Below are 17,355 nucleotides of genomic sequence, written 5' to 3'. Positions count from 1 at the left end.
TGTAATATATTAATTTAACACAATTTATAATTTATTAAATAATTGGTTAATAAATTCTAATTATAAATGTAGTTTAAATCATTTTTTTTTTATCCATATATTAATAGATTTATAGTAAATAATACAATAAATGTCTTTTTTTCCATGTTGCCCAAATATGCTTCTATTTATTTTTAGTCTACAACTCAAGAAAAGAACAAAAAGAAAACTGCAGCACATTTATTTTTTCCAAATGTACAATTGCTATATAAAAACACTGAAGTGTGGTCATACTGCATCAGGAACTGCTCATTTTGGGGTGACAATGGTCACGACTCGTGAAGCTCATCTTTGTATTAAAACTACATGTCCTACACCTCTGCTTGTATTATGCATTAAATTAGGTTCAAACAGGTTGTGTTCAGATGGCCGAGAGTCATACAAAGCGTTACAAATCAACATCATATAAAACAGCAGTACCAATGTGGGCAGTTTCGTCTTTAACTCGCCACAAACTCGATGACCCAACAAATATTTGCATTGGATCGTAGCCCAGGAAAAAAAGTACATTGCATTGAAAATTTGATTCAAACTGAAATGTCACTGTCAAATGAAAGTTGAGTAAATTGTTTCTTCACGATACACACTGATGAAAAACGCAGCACATTTGGAGCTACTTGTACAGTCATGACTAAATGTCATGTTTCTGTTCAAATCTCCAAGGAAGGAACATTTGGTTTATTCTAGTTTGTTTTTTTTATTATCAGATTAACGCTTGCCTTTGAGAGACAAGCAACAAAAGCGAGTCTGTTAGTGGTCTTCGCCGAAACAATGTACAAAAACACACAAGTATCATATTCAGATTTTCTAAGAAGGAAATATAAGAAATTTTCGAGGGAGCATTGAAAAGCCACACTGAAAAGGGGGAAAAAAATTGTAAAATTACCAAATGCAGGATTTACGCTTTTAAGATCATAATTTGATTCCTATAAAATTCTTTAATTAAAATCTAAATTTTGTTTTCTCTCAAGTGAATAGGTTTTTAGATCCCCGTGGGTGATTCAATTCAAAAATTGGTGATTTAAAAAAAAAAATACACCGACGTCAAGGCACTGCACACATTTGATGGCACATTGCTGGTAGGTAGTCAAGCAGAGGTTTCACATTGAAGTGCTGGCAGTTTGTGTACCAATGTTTCAATACAAATCTATTTATATAAATAATGAATAAAGGAATAACCCTGTCAGGCGAACATGCATGATCAAGGGGAATGTTTTTAGGCAAAATATTTGTATACTTTCAAGAGGCTAATCTAGGGCTACCCTGATTCACAAAAGTCGGCATGCAGAAGGAGTGAGAAATTGTGCAGACATTTGGGGAATCTTTCCTACATAACTACTCACCATTTTGTGCTTCAGGTAACAAAGAATAAATAAAACCGACGTACACACGTTGCGATATTCTCGCAAAAACCTTTTTTGTGAAATTATGACTTTTGTTTTGCGGGATAATCATCTGCTTATAATTTTAGGCCAGTATTATAAAATCATGGAATGATTCAACTTCAGTCTCACCAATGTTTTTGTATTTTTCTCGAGATTTCTAACTTTTTTTGGGGTGATTTGACTAATTCATGCTAAGGAAATAACTATCAAAACATATTTATTTTTATAAAATTAAAGATTTTTGTATTAAAACGTGGGTGAATTTTTAATTCACAATATAATGTTTTTGTAAAATTATGGCATTACGGTTTCAAATGTAAATTTCTAACTTTCCTAATATTACAAGTGTTTTAAATATAATATACAGTTTTTCATTACCTTGACGTTATGGACCATTCAACTTCATTATAGCAATTTTTTTTACTTTCCTATAACTTCCAACATTGTCATGAAATTGCGCAATACTTCTTGTACTGCAAATATTCTTGTAAAATCTTCTTGTGTTTCAATTTTATCCTAGTTAAATTACAGCTTATAATACTACTGTTTTAAAATGACTATCCTCTCCAATTGGTTTTCTGTGAAACTAGGACATACTAGTATTTATTTTATAATTTTATGAAATTTCAATTTCCTCACATGATGACTTTTTGTAAAGTTGCACCTTGAAACTTTTCGCAATATCTTCTGTTTCCATTAAATTGCAGCAATTTTTAAGACCTTTGTTTCGGGTAACGAGGTGACTAAGTATTTTTTTCTAATAACATTAATTCACAGACCCAGTGCGTATACCACATCTTTCCAGTGATTAAGTTACATTATAATATTATTATTGTGTAAATGCTGCTTATTCAGTACGTGAAATCAAAATATCAATAAAGATGACTAAAATGACTCAACTTTGGGCTTTGCTTCGTACCAAATAAACGGTTAAAAATGGCTTCTTGTTCTTGCTTGTTAAGATTGAAAAGTCTGAGGCGAGTCACCCCGCCAGCCAGAGGCCGAGTACCAAGGTCGATTTGGATTCGAGCACCCATGAGTACAAAGAAGAAACAATAAAACATGCAAATGACCCGCATCAATTCCTTCTTGAAAAGATGGCATAGAGAGCAATTCTGGCGACCAGAAAGGTTCAGAAAGTTTCTGAATCCTCAGAGTCGTTCTCTGTGGTCCCCTCACTGGAGGGTCCTGAGGGGTTCCGGGTGCCACGCGGGCCCCGGGGGATGGCGGCTACGCCGGGGTCTTTGTGCGCCTTGGGGGGCAGCATCCTTAGCAGGGCGCCTGGGGAGGGGGCACCAGAGCTGCAAGGGGAGCAGAAAGGCATCATGGTAGCCAGAATGAGCGCCAAGCAGTCGGCCACCTGGCGGCTGGGCGCGCAAGCCAGAGCGGGGGTCAAACCTGCGGTACAGAGACAGAAGGGGGGCAAAGGGGTGGGGGGACAAAATGGCCGGGAAGCGGAAATGGCAAAGCGGGAGACAAAAGGATGCCGCAGCATTCGTGTTAGTGTTTCAGCAGCGCCTGAACACACAGAAGGGGGAGGCTGCACAGTTCAGGCATGATGGACCAAAGTATTAGGACACACCTCTCAATTAATCGATAGCTCTCCATTGCTCATGTGTCCTACTTTGTGCTAGAAAAGTTTTGCACAAAGGACGATTTATACGAGTATGGATGAGTTTGGTGTGGAAGAAAAAGCCAAACAACTTTTGTCCATACAGTATGCTACACTGCACACTGTCACCGCCAAAGAAGCAAGTTGACAGCTTCAAGTAGACGGACAAGGAAGATTCCAGCAACAGCTCATGCTTAATAATTTCACAAGTACATTTGTAAAGTACGTATATAAAATATAATATGAATACATACATGATGAATATTCCCTTTCATCTCTACTTTTTTGAGTGAAACATTTCAATTTAATTTTCGAAACATTCCGAAGAGCTGAGTGGGAACCCCCAATTTAAGAAAAAATAAATAAATGCATAGAATATAAAGTAAACAGGGATGGGAAACTTGCATGCTATGCATCAAGGCAGCTGCGTCTTTTGGAGCCGGCCAAGTTCATCCTACCGTTCTCGTCCACTGTCTGAATGTTGGCTCCTCGGGTCAGCAGCTGCTGGACTGCCTGTTTGAGTCCACTGCGAGCTGCCAAGTGGAGAGGCCTGGCGAGACATGAGGTCGTCAAAGGTAGCATCAATCATGTGAGCGGCTGTTTTTCCGATTCCCGTCACAAGGAACTCACGTTTGTAGCGCTGCGTTTGTGGCGTTTATTTGCGCTGAGTCGGACAGCTTCTCCAAAATGAGCAGGACGCATTCTTCCTTTCCCTGGAGGTCATCAAATAGGATCATTGATAACCGTACAGAGCTGCCAATAATATCATTTGTCAACTTCTGATTGGTTGTTCCTGCTAAAGCTTTCTCATAATGCTAGTAACTAACAACAATGCTGTTTTTTTTTGTTTGTACTTGTGGACACTTACATTTTTACATGCTAAATGTAGAGCAGTGTTGCTGTCTTTATCAGTATAATGGAGACAGCTGCAGGCGCTGTTCAGCAGAACCTCTGGACAGGACACACGCACCAAAACAAATCAACACACATGTGGTTTGGTCAACACATCAAACATGACGGATAGTCTGTTGTGTCTACCAAGGGCCCCGACGCGGCCTTTCTCGGCCGCCATCATTAGTGCCGTGCGACCCGATTGGTCTGTGGCATCAACTGGCGCGTCGTGCGAAAGGAGCAGCTGGACACAATCGACGTGACCAGAGAAAGCTGCCGCGTGGAGGGGGGTCCTGAAGGAGAAAGAAGAAAAGCCCATTGAAATAAATCCAAATGCAATTCATCTGTTCCAGCGCCCAATTTTCTTTTTTTATGGTTATGTGTTTTCCATAAAGAAAAATACTCAGCAAAACCTCAGGGCTAGAGAAAAAAAACAAACATTAGCACCTGTCCTTAGCATCCTTGCAGCCGGTGATGTCTGATCCCATTGCCTCCAGCAGCAATGATGCACAGGCCTCATGGTTGTTTACCCTGTTCAAAATGTGCAAACTAATTGAGATTTGCCTCATGGAAAAACATTATAGAAAAAACTATTGCTCAACAGAGTATTTATCTACAGTCCAGCAATTGAAATTCCACCTAGTATTTATCATTTATTTAATTCCCCTACCTCATATTTGCTGTTTTTGTCCACAAGCCATGTTATTTAAAGGGCAACGCAATCGAAATGTATCAAATAATATTGATAATAATGATGATCCTCAGCATTCACCCAAAACAGTGCCGTTGTATTATTACGTTGCACTCACACAGCACAGTGCAGTGGCGTGAAAGGGTTCCCGTCGATGCAGCGGCAACCTTTCTGCTCCAGTAGAACCTCCACGCATCCCTCGTGACCTAATCGCACACGCATATTGAAATCACGAGACTCCTTCTAGTCGCATAGTCATCCCAACACCGACCATGGTAGCAGGCCCAGTGCAGCGGCGTGTAACCGTGGTGGTCTCTGAGTGGAGGTAGCGAGTCGAGTTCGGGGCAGGTCATGCTGAGCAGCTCGCTCAGCCAGGAGGCGTGGCCTCTTGCCGCCGCCAGGTGAATGGCGGTGCGACCCTGAGCGTCGCCCAACAATATGGATGCCTCCTGCTCCAGCAGGCACTGGACACACTCCTCCTGGCCACATAGCAGCTGCAAAGATTGGGTAAAATTTCATCCCTACGATAGTTAAAGTTACATCATCTAGCACTTTAAATCGGCTGACTAGCTAATTCCAAGTTTGGAGCCACCTGTATCACTCACCCCAAGGTGCAGCGCGGTCAAGCCGTGCTTGTCGGCCATGTTGACGTCGACTTCCCGTTCAAGCAACAGCGACACGGCGTCGACGTGACCCCCCGCCACAGCTAGCATCAGAGGTGTCCTGTACACATAGACAGTATGCAAATATGTGTGTGTGCGCGCGTGTGTGTGCGTGTACAATGACTCACTGTCCCTGACAGTCAGCAGCGTCAGCGAGAGCCGCGCTGTCCGATTCGTCCAGCAGGAGGCGCAAACATGTCGTGTGACCGTTCATCACTGCGGAGCCAGATGGGACAAAATGTTAGCATGCAGTGAGCTCAAAGTTGAATTGCAACTTGAAGGATTGACCCCCCCACCCCCCCACCCCCCACCTGACAGGTGTACAGGGGTGCGCCTGTGCCGCATGTCGCAAGTGCGGGGTGACGCCCCCTGACTGAGGAGGATGTGAACGCAGTCGGCGTGACCCCGCAGCGCCGCCATGGCCAAGGGGGTGCGGCCGGCTTCGTCCACTCGGTCCACCTCCCTCTCGCCCTGGAGCAGCACCTCGAGGGCCTGAGCGTGGCCGTGGTATGCCTACGCACAGCCGAAACAACTCTTGATTAACTTACTGATGATTGATTGATTGACTTTTTCCAGTTATCGCTGTTTGGCCCATCCCCAGTATTTTCTATACATCTGTGCTTGCAATTTTTGTGTGTTTTCGAATATGTCAATGTGTTCTGCAAAATTTAAACATGTTTCAAACATATGGGAGTCGATATCACAAATTTTCAATTGCAAGTGGTTCAGCTACTGTTCACTGTAGCGGCTCTGCACCTCAAGTAATCACTGTCCAAGTGCATCCGTCACTTTAGCGTTTTGCTTTAAATATCTTACAATAAGAATTTATTACGGTTTTTTTTTTTATCAAACAGTAAGTAAACAGGGAATCTTATTCGCGAGATTGAAATAAATCATTTATATTTCTCGGAAAGTACTTTTTACTTCACGAGAGGTCATTTGATTTAGCAGGAAAGTAAATACGATTTTTTTTTTTATTACCAGCACGACTACATGAGTTTGTATTTATTTCTCATGATGCCAAAAAGAAGTCAAGCGAGTAAGTAAACAGAAAGTGGCTCTGTATATATTTAGACTCACAGCGAGGTGCAGGGGGCTCCTGGCGTTGGGTGATTCAAGGTCGTCATGGTAACCGTCATCTCTGTCCAGTAGCTGCGAATTGACATGTCGTCAGTGCATCGGACCTGTGTCCAAATGCACGCTGTGTGCGTACTGACCAGCTCCAGGCAGTGTTTGTGTCCGTAGGCTGCAGCATAGTGAACAGGACTGTATCCTTGTTTGTCTTTGAGCGAGGCCGTCGCTCCACTCTGAAGCAGGAACTCCAGACATCTGCAAAACAGGATGGGGCAACAATCACAAGGCTGAAGAAAGGAAAATGAGGCATCCATTTTAGGCCGTGATTGTGGAAAATCTGTAATGCTTAATCCTCTAGTAGTGCCATTAAACAAAATATTTTTAAAAAGAGAAATAGGAAGAAAAACAGACTCACAATGCTGCCTCTCTCTCCCTCTCTGCCTGGACTCCTTCACTCTCAGGCTCCAGAGCGACACGTCGCCTGAAAGACATTTCCCACCCATTTTAATTTGTATCAATTTTGAAATGTGATGCCGGGAAACAGTCTGTTGATGCAATTTATAGTATTTCAAGCATGTTGGATGTGAAAGATCTGCCCCATAAAGTACTAAGTGTTTATATGTTGCACTGACTTCCCAGATTTCCGTAAATGGCCGAAAAGCCACAGTGGCTCTCGTTTCGGAAAAGTTAGGTGGAACATTCTTCTTGGGGGCTGGTTTGACCTCAGGAATTCAATTCGAGTAATACGAGATCTGTGTCTATGGTTTTGGCTACCACTTAATATATATTACTGCCACCTATAGATCTGGAGTAGAACACTACATATTTAATCGTAGATTGGATCTTCAATGAGATGGCACTGGGGTAACAAATTAAGTCTCCAGTTGTTCAATTACCTTTTGTCCAGGTCCGAAGCTGCAGCGTAATGGAGGGCGGAGCGCCCCCACTTGTCAGTGGCATTGATTGCAGTCCCACAAACCACCAGCGTCTCCAGACACTGATAATGGCGGCTCGCGGCGGCATAGTGCAGGGAAGTCCTGAGGGAGACCAGTTGAAAACAACAAAATATGGTCACAGCTGGACTCAGAGGAATGCAAACCTCCTCATGCATGTGCAGTTTGTGTACACACAAAGGTTATAGTTATTTAGGATTTGAAAAAAAAAGCTTTAATATTTATTATGCAGTTTTCAGTTTGCAAACACTTGATTTTATCTTTATAAAAGTGCAATAAGTCCTATCAGTGATCAGTAACGCCATGATAAACATAAAATAATCCACCTGCCGCAATTGTCTCTCCTGTTGTGGTCACCGCCGCTCGTCAGGAGGAGCTTGACACACTCCACGTTGCTGCACTCAAATAAGAAACACGAGCGTCACGAAGCAAAAGAACACATTCATTTTGAACACATTTCTTTCAACACTTAAAGAGGAACTCATGTCTATTGTTTTGCAATATTTTATCTGCTAAATATTTTATTTCAAATAAAAAGACATTTATTTATACCTGCACCAAACAGGTTTCTCTCGGAATAGTTAACATTTTAAATCCGGTGTAGCATTGATTTGAGTTCTGTTGGGCAACAATTTTCAAAGTTATCAGAAAGTGGAGATTTTCATAATTCGGCGCTCACCCTCCAGCGGCGGCGGCGTGCAGGCACGTCCTCCCCTGACTGTCAGGTGTGTCGATCTGAAAGCCTGCACACAGGACCGAGTCGTTACACATTATACTAAATCTCCGGCCTGAAGAGGGCGTCAGGGAGAGGGAAGTGAGCGGGGAGGAAAAACAGCAGCAGCCCCCGCAACGAGAGAAGGACAGGAAGTGGTCGGGGAAGGGGACAGGAAGAGGCAGGACAAAGAGAGACAGAAAGAGAGACAGGCATTAGTGAGACAGGTGGTGAGGAAACGGGTTAGGTGTTAGAGTGTATTCGGGTGCAGGAAAACTTAAATTAAGCACAAAGACACAAAGATAGCTGCTTCTTAACCATGCATAAACATTGACACTTTTTTTTTTTGGGCTTGCTTTGAACATGCTACAATGATACCTTTGACGATTTTAATTCCCTGATTGCTGGGGGGGGATTATTGGCAGAGTATTCTTGAAATTGAGTTAGTTTGACTTAGAAAGCGAAATATTTTGGAATAGAATACAATTATATGGCATTTGGTTACACTTTTTTTTGTCTGCACCGCCTTGCCATAGTTGCTATTTCAGATGGAGTATTTGAAAATGACAAATCAACCTTTTGTCTTCGATTTGTTCAATCACATTCTGCAATGGATCCACACTATTTACATGCGTGTGTATCCATGTCAATTGAAACAATATTGTAAATAACATGTACGTATGTTGAGTCATATCGCACACTACTACCTGAGGAGAGCAGCTTGCGGCAGCAGTCCGAGTGGGCGTTCAAGGCGGCCATATGCAGAGGGAACATCCCGTGGACGCCTCGCCTTTCAGAAAGTGGATGAACATCGGTCACCGTGGCGGATTTTTATTTTTTTGTCAGCCGGGACGCTATGATACCTGGTGCAATCGGCTCCGCTGGTGATGAGGGTGTTGATAAGCAGCTCGTGGCCATAGCGTGCGGCGACGTGCAGCGGCGTGTTGCCGTCCTTGTCCACGCTGTCGATCTCTCCGCCTGACACAAAACGCCTGACGTCAGCGAAGATCGAATTTCACATTTGAAATGTCTGTTGTGAACCCCTATATGTCTGAGGGTGTAATACAATATGTATGCTATGTATGTTGCTGCTCCAGGTGTGTAAGGAGATTGTTTGGAATGACCGTACCATGTCTGCTGTTTCGTATTAAACAAGCAAACTTGCATTAGATTCAATTTTATGGTTTGGTTCAACATTTTGGCATTTCAATGTACAGTGTTTAATTTTGATTTAATCATTAATAATCATTTAAATGTGAAAAATGATCAGATAAGAGTTTCTAAACAATCTTCTTGGAGTCACGTTAGCTTCGATTAGACTTTATATCGATGTTCGTCAAAACGGACGAATGAGAAATATCTTCTGGACATAAAATACTGTTAGAAACACGGCAAATTTGAACACGACAACCTGTGTTCTGGGCAGAAAAAGACATGGAGCGGATGACTCACCATTCTGGATCAGAGTCTGAGAGCGAGTAAAGCGACCATGCACTGCTGTCATGTGGAGAGGACTTTTCCCATCTCGACTCTACAGAAAAGAAAGAATCCTATTATCAAATAATAATAATAACACATTCTTAAATGCTAAGTTATGAATGACAGAAATCTAAAGAGAAAAGGTTGGAAAAAAAAATAAAGGCACAAAAAAATTCAAATGAAAAACAAGCTGCTCATTCGGCGTACCTGCACGTTGACATCGGCGCCGTTGTTGACCAGGAATTCCAAACAGAGCGCTCCGTGCGTGGAAGCGGCGGCAAAGTGCAGCGGCGTAAAGCCTTTGTTGTTGGGCTGGCTAACGTTGGCACCGTAGTCAATGAGCTCATTGACGACAGCGTCCTGACCGTTGAAACACGCCACGTGCAGCGGCGTGTTGCCAAAGGCATTGGACTCGTCGATCTGTCCGTGACAAAAGATGAGCAGAGGTTATTTAGGCCGAGCCGACGACGAGAGACACCGAAAGGGCAGTCGGTAGGGACCTCCACGGCTAAGTTGAGAAGATGCTTGACCACCGCCATCTGTCCACTAGATGCCGCCGTATGCAGCGGCGTGTACCCTCGCTTGTCCTTGCAGCAGAGCTCCGCCCCCTGACTCACCAGTAGAGACACCACGTCCAAATGACCTGCAGGAAAAATGACAGATGACCACAAACAGTGCCAGGAGCGTTCTTCACTTCTGTTGCAAGCTTGTTTCATTTGTGTGCAGGCATAACAGCTAAATTGTGCATCACCGTGTTTGCTTTGAGCTCTGAGCTCTGCTCATAAAACCGAGTCTGCAGACCTCAGGTGATTTCCCATTAGCATTTCTTTAATGTCTCAACAATTGAGTACAACATAGTACTCAATCTTTTCAGCAATTATCTGCCAATAAGTAGAATGTATGTAATTCAAAACAAATCTACACCGGATCATTAATGTTTGATCATTTTAAGGTCTTTACCCATGAAGGCGGCCCAGTGCAGCGCTCGCCCATCCTTCTTGTCAAAAGCATTGATGTTGGCTCCTTTGGCAAGAAGGAGGTTCACCATCTGAAACGAAATTATAAAATTATGATTACAGCGGAGCCTCAAGTTATGAACTTGATCAGTTCTGTGATCCCATTTGTAAACTGAAACGTTCATAAATCGAAATATCTCCCAGTGAAATGAATGGAAGTGAAATGAATCCTTTCGACACGACATCAACCATGCATATGAATGGCTAAAGAACTAAAGGACAAAAACAGGTCTGGTGTGCGCAGTACCTCTGTGTGGCCATTGAGGGCAGCGTGGTGCAAGGCGGTGCGCCCGCCGCGGTCCGAAACATTTACGCTGCTCAACAGTGGGATTATGATTTCTGCGCAGCGCAGGGCGTTGTTGGCGGCGGCTACGTGGAGCGGCGTCTGCCAGTTCTTGTCGCGGGCGTTGACGTCGGCCGAGTGGCGGATCAACACTCGCACTGCCTCCTGGAGGGAAAACGGCAGCAGGTTATAATTGTTTTGGGGTTTTTTTTTGTGTGTGTGACCCATCACATAATCTGGATTCTTATTATGGGTTGCTTTTCTGTGACCTGTTGTCATTTGTTGTGTATAACTTATGTTTAGTCATTCACTCGTGTATTTCAAGTATGTAAGGCTTGGCGCTCTCTTTCCCAAATAAAAGAGTTATGTCTAAGGTCAAGTTGGAGCCACAGATAAAGTTGTATGCTACATCAGATAAGGTAAAAAAAGAAATAATTGAATGTTTGGTTCTGCATGTCACTCAAACAAAAATTGCCTCAAAGACAAAAGTGGCTTTGGCCAAGGTAACAATATATTTGTTGCATTCCAAACTGTCCCCCTCACAGTCAAAATAATGGGAAACTTGGAAACGGGCACTTCTTTTTTGCCCACTAGGTGGACGACGTGAGCGATTGTAAATTGAACCTGATCTCATTCCGTTTATTCAAAAATCCTGGTGATCTACTTTCTTATGATTAGAATTGAATTCCATTAATTTTTTGTACTTTCAAGACAACAAAGCATCTTAGCTACTTGTCAACATGTTTGAGCAGATAATAAAAAGATCAGTGTGGCAAAGAATATGAAATCTGGAAATTCAGCAGAGCGGAAAAACACTATATTGTAATATAATCTAATCTAATGTTCTATATGTAATATATACAATAAAAGACTGGAGCAATAAAAGTGAAGAGTTTCATTATTTGCTCATTTGTAATTCTTTCTGATGATGATGCCTCCCTGCACATTCCTTGTTTTATGCACCAAACATCTGCCCGTCCGTCCATGCTTGAAATTAATTAGCTGTGTCAATATACTGACTTCTTGTTTGGATTCACATCTACATCATCATTGCCACCGCCCCGGCTGGTTGGACTCGTTTCTCACTTAACAGGTGCACCGCGATACATTGCTCGGAGGGGCCTCAAAGTATTTTGCGTGACGGTAGTTACCTCACTGCGAGACGCCACGGCCCGATGGAGGGGGGTGAGCCACATGTTGTCTTTGGCGTTGACGCGGGCACCTGCACGTACGTACCGGCGGATATCGGTGAGAGGAGGAAGTGAGATGGAGGCGAGGAGTTGAAGGAATGCGCTTTCTTACCGGAGAGAATAAGGAGTTCTGTGATTTCGGCATCGCGAAGGAAGGCCGCTGCGTGAAGCGGAGTGCGCTTCTCAGCATCCTGAGGCAGGAAGACGAATGCCAGTCTAGAAATTATAAACACATTTATCCTGGTCCGTGTATTGTTCTCTTCGATGAGCACAAACACATGCCACTGCAGCTACATGCATGTACAAGTTCTAATAATCACAATTTCTCAAATTTTGTTTGTATCTGGGGGGATTTCGTGGGGTCGCCAGACTGTTCAATGGGCTTGTTCTTGGTCTAGACCAGTTCAACTAGATGCTATAGTCGTCAATGGCATCGGAGTATTCTCACCAGAGCGTTGATATCTTCAGACTTGTATATGAGCATTCGGATCTCCTCCGGATCGCCGCTGAAGATGGCCTGGATGAGAGGCGACTGCGGAAACGACAAATAAAGGAGGCACGTTAACGTGATCGACAGAGAGAGCGTGACGCTGACTGTGAAAACGCGAGCTGTGCCATGTGTGACCTTGCAGGACATCGAAAGTGTCCTTCGCCGCTACAACACTGGGTCTGTCGAGTAGGAAATATTTGCAATGAGACACATTTTTGTCAATCAAGATTGTGTGCATGTGCGTGCGTGTCACGGGGGCCTTTGTCCCTGAAGCCCCTATTTTCTTTCCTGGATGTCAGACGTGAAGTGAATGGAGTCTGGTGGCACTGCAATGCTCCTTTTGTGTCATTATCAGCATGTTTGTGACACACACGTATGACCGAACGGAACCATCACGATGTCAGCAAGTCTTCATTATGAGTTCTGCTTAGTGAGGCTCAAAAAGATTGTTTATTTTTTAGTGTACCGGTAATTGGAAGACATCTCATCATAACTCATTGGAATCATACTGCGTAAAAACAAACAACTCTGACAAATCAGGAGACTTTTGCTCAAGAGTTGAATCCCTGCAACTCATGAATGTTAACTGGTGACCCGAAGGCAGCAAATATGCTCTTGCAGTCACATTTTACTTCCTGCCAAGCTTCCTGTTCGCTCGCCTTGGCCTTCTGAGAAACGACAGAGAGGAAGCGTTTTACTTCTGCTTTCAAACTCACCAACAAAATGCTTCCTCTTCTTCGCACTTTGTTTTACCGAGTCTATCCTTAATGCCATTTTAAAACAAAGCGCCTCAGCCCCACCCCCATTCGCCACCAGTCTTTCCACAGCTCCCGGGCCAACGACTTCCTGAGTTTCCTGCTATATTCCCAATTATGGGAGCATGCTGGGAACCCTTGACCTTGACTTTTTTGAATGTGGCTCATCCTATAGTTTAAGGAATATCTCTGTCTCGCTAACAATAAAACTACAAGAGAATCCCTTCAGCTGAAGAATCTAGTTATCAGACATTGCAATGCTGTCTGGGGGAAAAAAAACAGGAAATCCCACTTTGAAGTTACTATACAAAAAGAAAAAAAGAAAAAGTTATTTCTGCCGTGCAGCAGAAGGATGATGCTGCACCACGTCAGGAATTTCTGCTATTGCGGAAACACAAGCCCAAAGCCTGTGAGGAATTCCACCCAGCGGCCACTTAATTAGGTACACCAGCTGTCTTTTTATTCATGGATGTCTGATTATTTTCGGTTTACGTGTAGGCCATTGTTGAGTTTTTATTATTTGTATTTATTAAAATGTGGTCATCCATATACTTTTTGTCCATTCTTAGTCAATTGTTTATTTTTATTTATTTATTTTGAGCACTTTTTATAATGTGCCGATACAAATACTGTTGCTCATACTTGTTTATTCAATACGAGTTGTTAGAAATCTGCATGTCCAATTACTTTTGGCCATTGCTGATTTCTAATTTGCTATAATCCTTTTCTTTCTTTTTTTCAGGACAAACATCATCAAGACAAAATATTAGAGACAGCACTCTCAGTATGATGCAGAAATGTCATCTGCTAGTACAAAAATAACAGTTGTGTAAATTTTAATTTGTACAGCAAGCATTAGATGTATATACATTAGGGGTGTAAATCGCAGGTTTTGTCACGATACGATATCATATCGATACAAAGAAGCACGATACGATATTTGCCGATATCTTAAACCTTGCTGTGATTCATTCACGATACATCTACGATTAATATATAATTTTTTTTAAATAAAAAATATAGGGTTAGGGTTTGTGTTGCGTAAGTAACTCGCTGGTTGTGGGTTGTGCATTTCTTGTTTTATGCAAGCAGGATGGACTCACTTGGGTTAGGGAAAAAACTGTGACAGCAGATATTTAACATAGCTATAAGACCGGTTGTGCAATGCTTGGGTGCCTCAAGCTATTCATCTGGAGTGCACAATCACGTTTTTTTTGCTGAGGTGTTAAGGTGCTTAAGTGCTTACAAGTGCTAAAGAGAATCATGTGATGAAGTACTGAAAAAAAACCCTCATACATGTCTCAGGGCCTTTATTGAGCATATAATGGATTTATAATTTTGTTTTGCAAACTACAATGATAAAACGGTGTGCGTCTGTTTTTCAGATATAAGGAAGTAGGGCTGAAGAATCGACTTCAAATCGCAATGTAGATGAATGTTGTTTTTTTTGTTTTTTTTAAATAACTTTCATTTTGGTCAGCCGGTAGTCTTTATTTTTATATATATATATGTGTATTACTTATTTATTTATTTGTTTATTAGTGTCAACATATGTTTAGTGCTTATGAAGTGCATTTCAACCTTTCCACAATATCGTTTCATGAAAAGAAAATATCTCGCTAAATATTGCAATACTGTCTATATTTTGAATTGGATTGGAACTCACAAAATATTTGTTGAATGCATTTAAATACTGCATCTTATTTTTCAATAGATATTAGAAAATATATTTTATTTCAGTAAAACATGATTAAAAGTGAATAGCAGGTGTGTTGCTATAAAACTCAAATAAAGCAATAAAGCTGCTTTAAGACGGATCATGTTTAGGTCTTATTTGTGAATATTGAGCTGGATGTTTAAGTATTAATTTGGTTGGTTTGGCTAATATGCTTCACATGCAATGGACAAATCAGGACATGAATGCCCCCACTTTCCATCAGCCTCTTGCAATTCGGCTGCAGAATCCTTGTTAAAATGAGATAATGGTGGTAATTTCCTCCACGCGTATTCAGCGCCGAATTGTTAGAAATACAATTGAGGTCAGAAACGTGTTGCGGTTGCGTGTGAAAGTGTACCGCGGAACTCGCAAGATGCGGGCATGCTAGCGTTGGTTAGCGGTTCTACCTGGTCCGCAAGTTTGAGAACAGCCATCTCTGCCTCGGCTCCGGCGGCTCATCCAAGCGCGCCGACAGCCCTGCAATCTCGGGGAGATGCAAGCTGCAAGGCCCGCTCCGCCTCCGCCTCCTCCTCCTCGATACGTCTCCCGGCTTGACGGTGATGGAAAAAGGCCGAGCCCGGTGCAAGCCACCGCCGAGGCCCGGCGCGGGCTTCTGCCGCTGCTGCTACCGGAACGCTGGTTCCTTCCACCAAGCAGGAACAGTGAACAATCCACATGGAGGGCGGAGGGTTCGGGAGTGTGTGCCCGGAGAAGCTCGCTCCTCCCCAGCGTGCAGAAGGCACAAGGCGGTCAGGCGAGTTGAGTCAAGCCGGAGGAAGGATAAGGCAGGAAGTTGGAGGCTGTCTCTTGCTTCCTGCGCTTAGATGCACAAGAGGCTCCCTCAGCATCAACAAACCCAATGCACGCGCGCACGCTTACAAACACGCGCGCGCGCACGCATACAAACACGCGCGCGCGCGCACATACTTCAATGCTGCCACCAACTGGCGAGAAAAGGAACTTACTAGAGAAAACACGCATCCGCGTATTGACAAATTTGTGGAAATGTTTCCAATATTTAAAATAGCTTTAAACCTCTTTTTGTGGGGAACTCATCCCCACAACATAATAAAATAACGATTGTGATAATTACATCACGTCAAAATGAAAATAAGAAAATAATATTACATTTCACGCCTTCTCTGCATGTTTCGCCACTATTTTTCTGCTACGTAAAGCCGACGGAGACAAACTTAGTGAATGAGGTTTCTCAACGCACAATGACGAGAGTCTGTGTAAAAAAATGCAATGCACTTAACTTCGTCACCACGAGATGGCAAATGTTTTACCCCGTGTAGCTTTAATTGACTAAAACCTTCTTTGCATGATTTTAATTGCCCGCAGGGAACAATCAAGTATTCGCCTCAATATGCAATTGTAAAGTGCATTAGTCCTATTTTTGATCACGCCATTGTTCCATTTGGGCTCTTTATGATGCAGTAGTTTTTACTTAACAGATACTCTGTGTACATCAAACTGCCATTTTGTTTATGTAATATTAAAAGCTGAATGTTTGCTTGCATCTAGCTGCGTCTTCGTAAATAAGCCAAGTGAGAGTAAATACTTATGACATACTGGTATCTTTTTAAAGGTAAGTTTGTCATAGCATTCAACTTTGCAGGTGGCCTGTTGGTGCATGCAAGGATGCTGCCACTTGCTACATAACAAATGAAAGCAAATCAAATGGTCCAAGCATGTGATAACATGAAGTTTAACAAAAGTACACAGTCAGTACAGTATCTTGGCATTTGTGTAGTGGGGACAGCATGGAAAGCAGGGGCTCCTTGAGTTGAATCGGATATGTGCGTGCAGCAGATGGAATGTGGGTCACATTAAAAGTGAAGAGAGGATGGGGGTGGTCTTCCTTTTAACCCTTTTGAACAGTGTTAGCATGTGACAGTTCATGCATGCATTTTACGCATTAGTGGTCTGACCCCAAGTCAAATGCAGAAACAAACATGGCAGTTAAAGAAGGAAAGTGTTTGTAAATTAAAGGTTTGTGTCAATCTTCCCCAAATGTTGCAAATGAAGGAACACTTGACGAAGTGCAAGTGTCTGAGTCAGAGAAAACAGAACAGCTATTTGTCATTGGCTATTATTTCCAACATTATCACTGCTTTACCATGCTTGCCTAATCAATAAATTACTTTTCCAACAATATTTTTCCACCAGAAAGGAGGCAAAACTGAAATAAGCTTGACATGATGATAACATTTTTGGACTACTTGCTGTAGCAGTTTGAGATATGTGACCTTGATGTTGCTCTGCAATCTCAAACGTGCACTATTTGAACTCATGGTAGCCAAGGGTGGCTCAAATCTAGCTTGCGTTTTAGTTGACATGTTGCTTCAAATATCTGGTGCTTCTAATACTACAATTATCCATGCCTACGATTAACATGTGGAC

General features: G+C 42.5%; 1 protein-coding gene across 3 annotated transcripts; it reads right to left on the bottom strand.

Moving 5' to 3' along the window:
- Window positions 1-204: 204 nt before the first annotated feature.
- ankrd44 (ankyrin repeat domain 44) lies at window positions 205-15,801 on the bottom strand. 3 transcript variants are annotated; one of them, XM_061287791.1, is made up of 28 exons: window positions 15,357-15,801; window positions 12,436-12,519; window positions 12,100-12,178; window positions 11,949-12,019; window positions 10,762-10,962; window positions 10,459-10,546; window positions 9,999-10,141; window positions 9,706-9,918; window positions 9,472-9,550; window positions 8,883-8,997; window positions 8,727-8,809; window positions 7,987-8,050; window positions 7,634-7,702; window positions 7,251-7,391; window positions 6,770-6,835; window positions 6,498-6,609; window positions 6,361-6,432; window positions 5,592-5,793; window positions 5,409-5,496; window positions 5,224-5,341; window positions 4,890-5,112; window positions 4,737-4,824; window positions 4,375-4,458; window positions 4,075-4,220; window positions 3,905-3,987; window positions 3,667-3,749; window positions 3,495-3,586; window positions 205-2,822 (listed from the first exon to the last, which is right to left on the bottom strand). In XM_061287791.1, the coding sequence occupies exons 1-28, from the start codon at window positions 15,381-15,383 to the stop codon at window positions 2,557-2,559; spliced, it is 3,180 nt and encodes a 1,059-aa protein (XP_061143775.1). In that variant the 5' UTR covers window positions 15,384-15,801; the 3' UTR covers window positions 205-2,556. The 3 variants fall into 3 exon arrangements, with proteins under 3 accessions (XP_061143775.1, XP_061143777.1, XP_061143776.1); XM_061287793.1 differs by having other exon boundaries at window positions 2,561-2,725; XM_061287792.1 differs by having other exon boundaries at window positions 2,694-2,822; window positions 3,442-3,586.
- Between the last annotated feature and the right edge of the window lie 1,554 nt (window positions 15,802-17,355).

Source organism: Syngnathus typhle, linkage group LG9 (genome assembly GCF_033458585.1).
Source record: "Syngnathus typhle isolate RoL2023-S1 ecotype Sweden linkage group LG9, RoL_Styp_1.0, whole genome shotgun sequence".
Taxonomy (NCBI): domain Eukaryota; kingdom Metazoa; phylum Chordata; class Actinopteri; order Syngnathiformes; family Syngnathidae; genus Syngnathus; species Syngnathus typhle.
This window is presented reverse-complemented; position numbering and strand designations above follow the sequence as displayed.

Bases quoted from the DNA above. Each gene is read 5' to 3' on its own strand.
- ankrd44 (XM_061287791.1), bottom strand. From the start codon at position 15,383: ATGGCTGTTCTCAAACTTGCGGACCAG. The intron at 10,963-11,948 runs GTAACTACCGTC...TTTTCCCTCCAG, and splicing joins CCGTGGCGTCTCGCAGTGAG to GAGGCAGTGCGAGTGTTGAT. The intron at 5,113-5,223 runs GTGAGTGATACA...CAATCTTTGCAG, and splicing joins TGACCGCGCTGCACCTTGGG to CTGCTATGTGGCCAGGAGGA.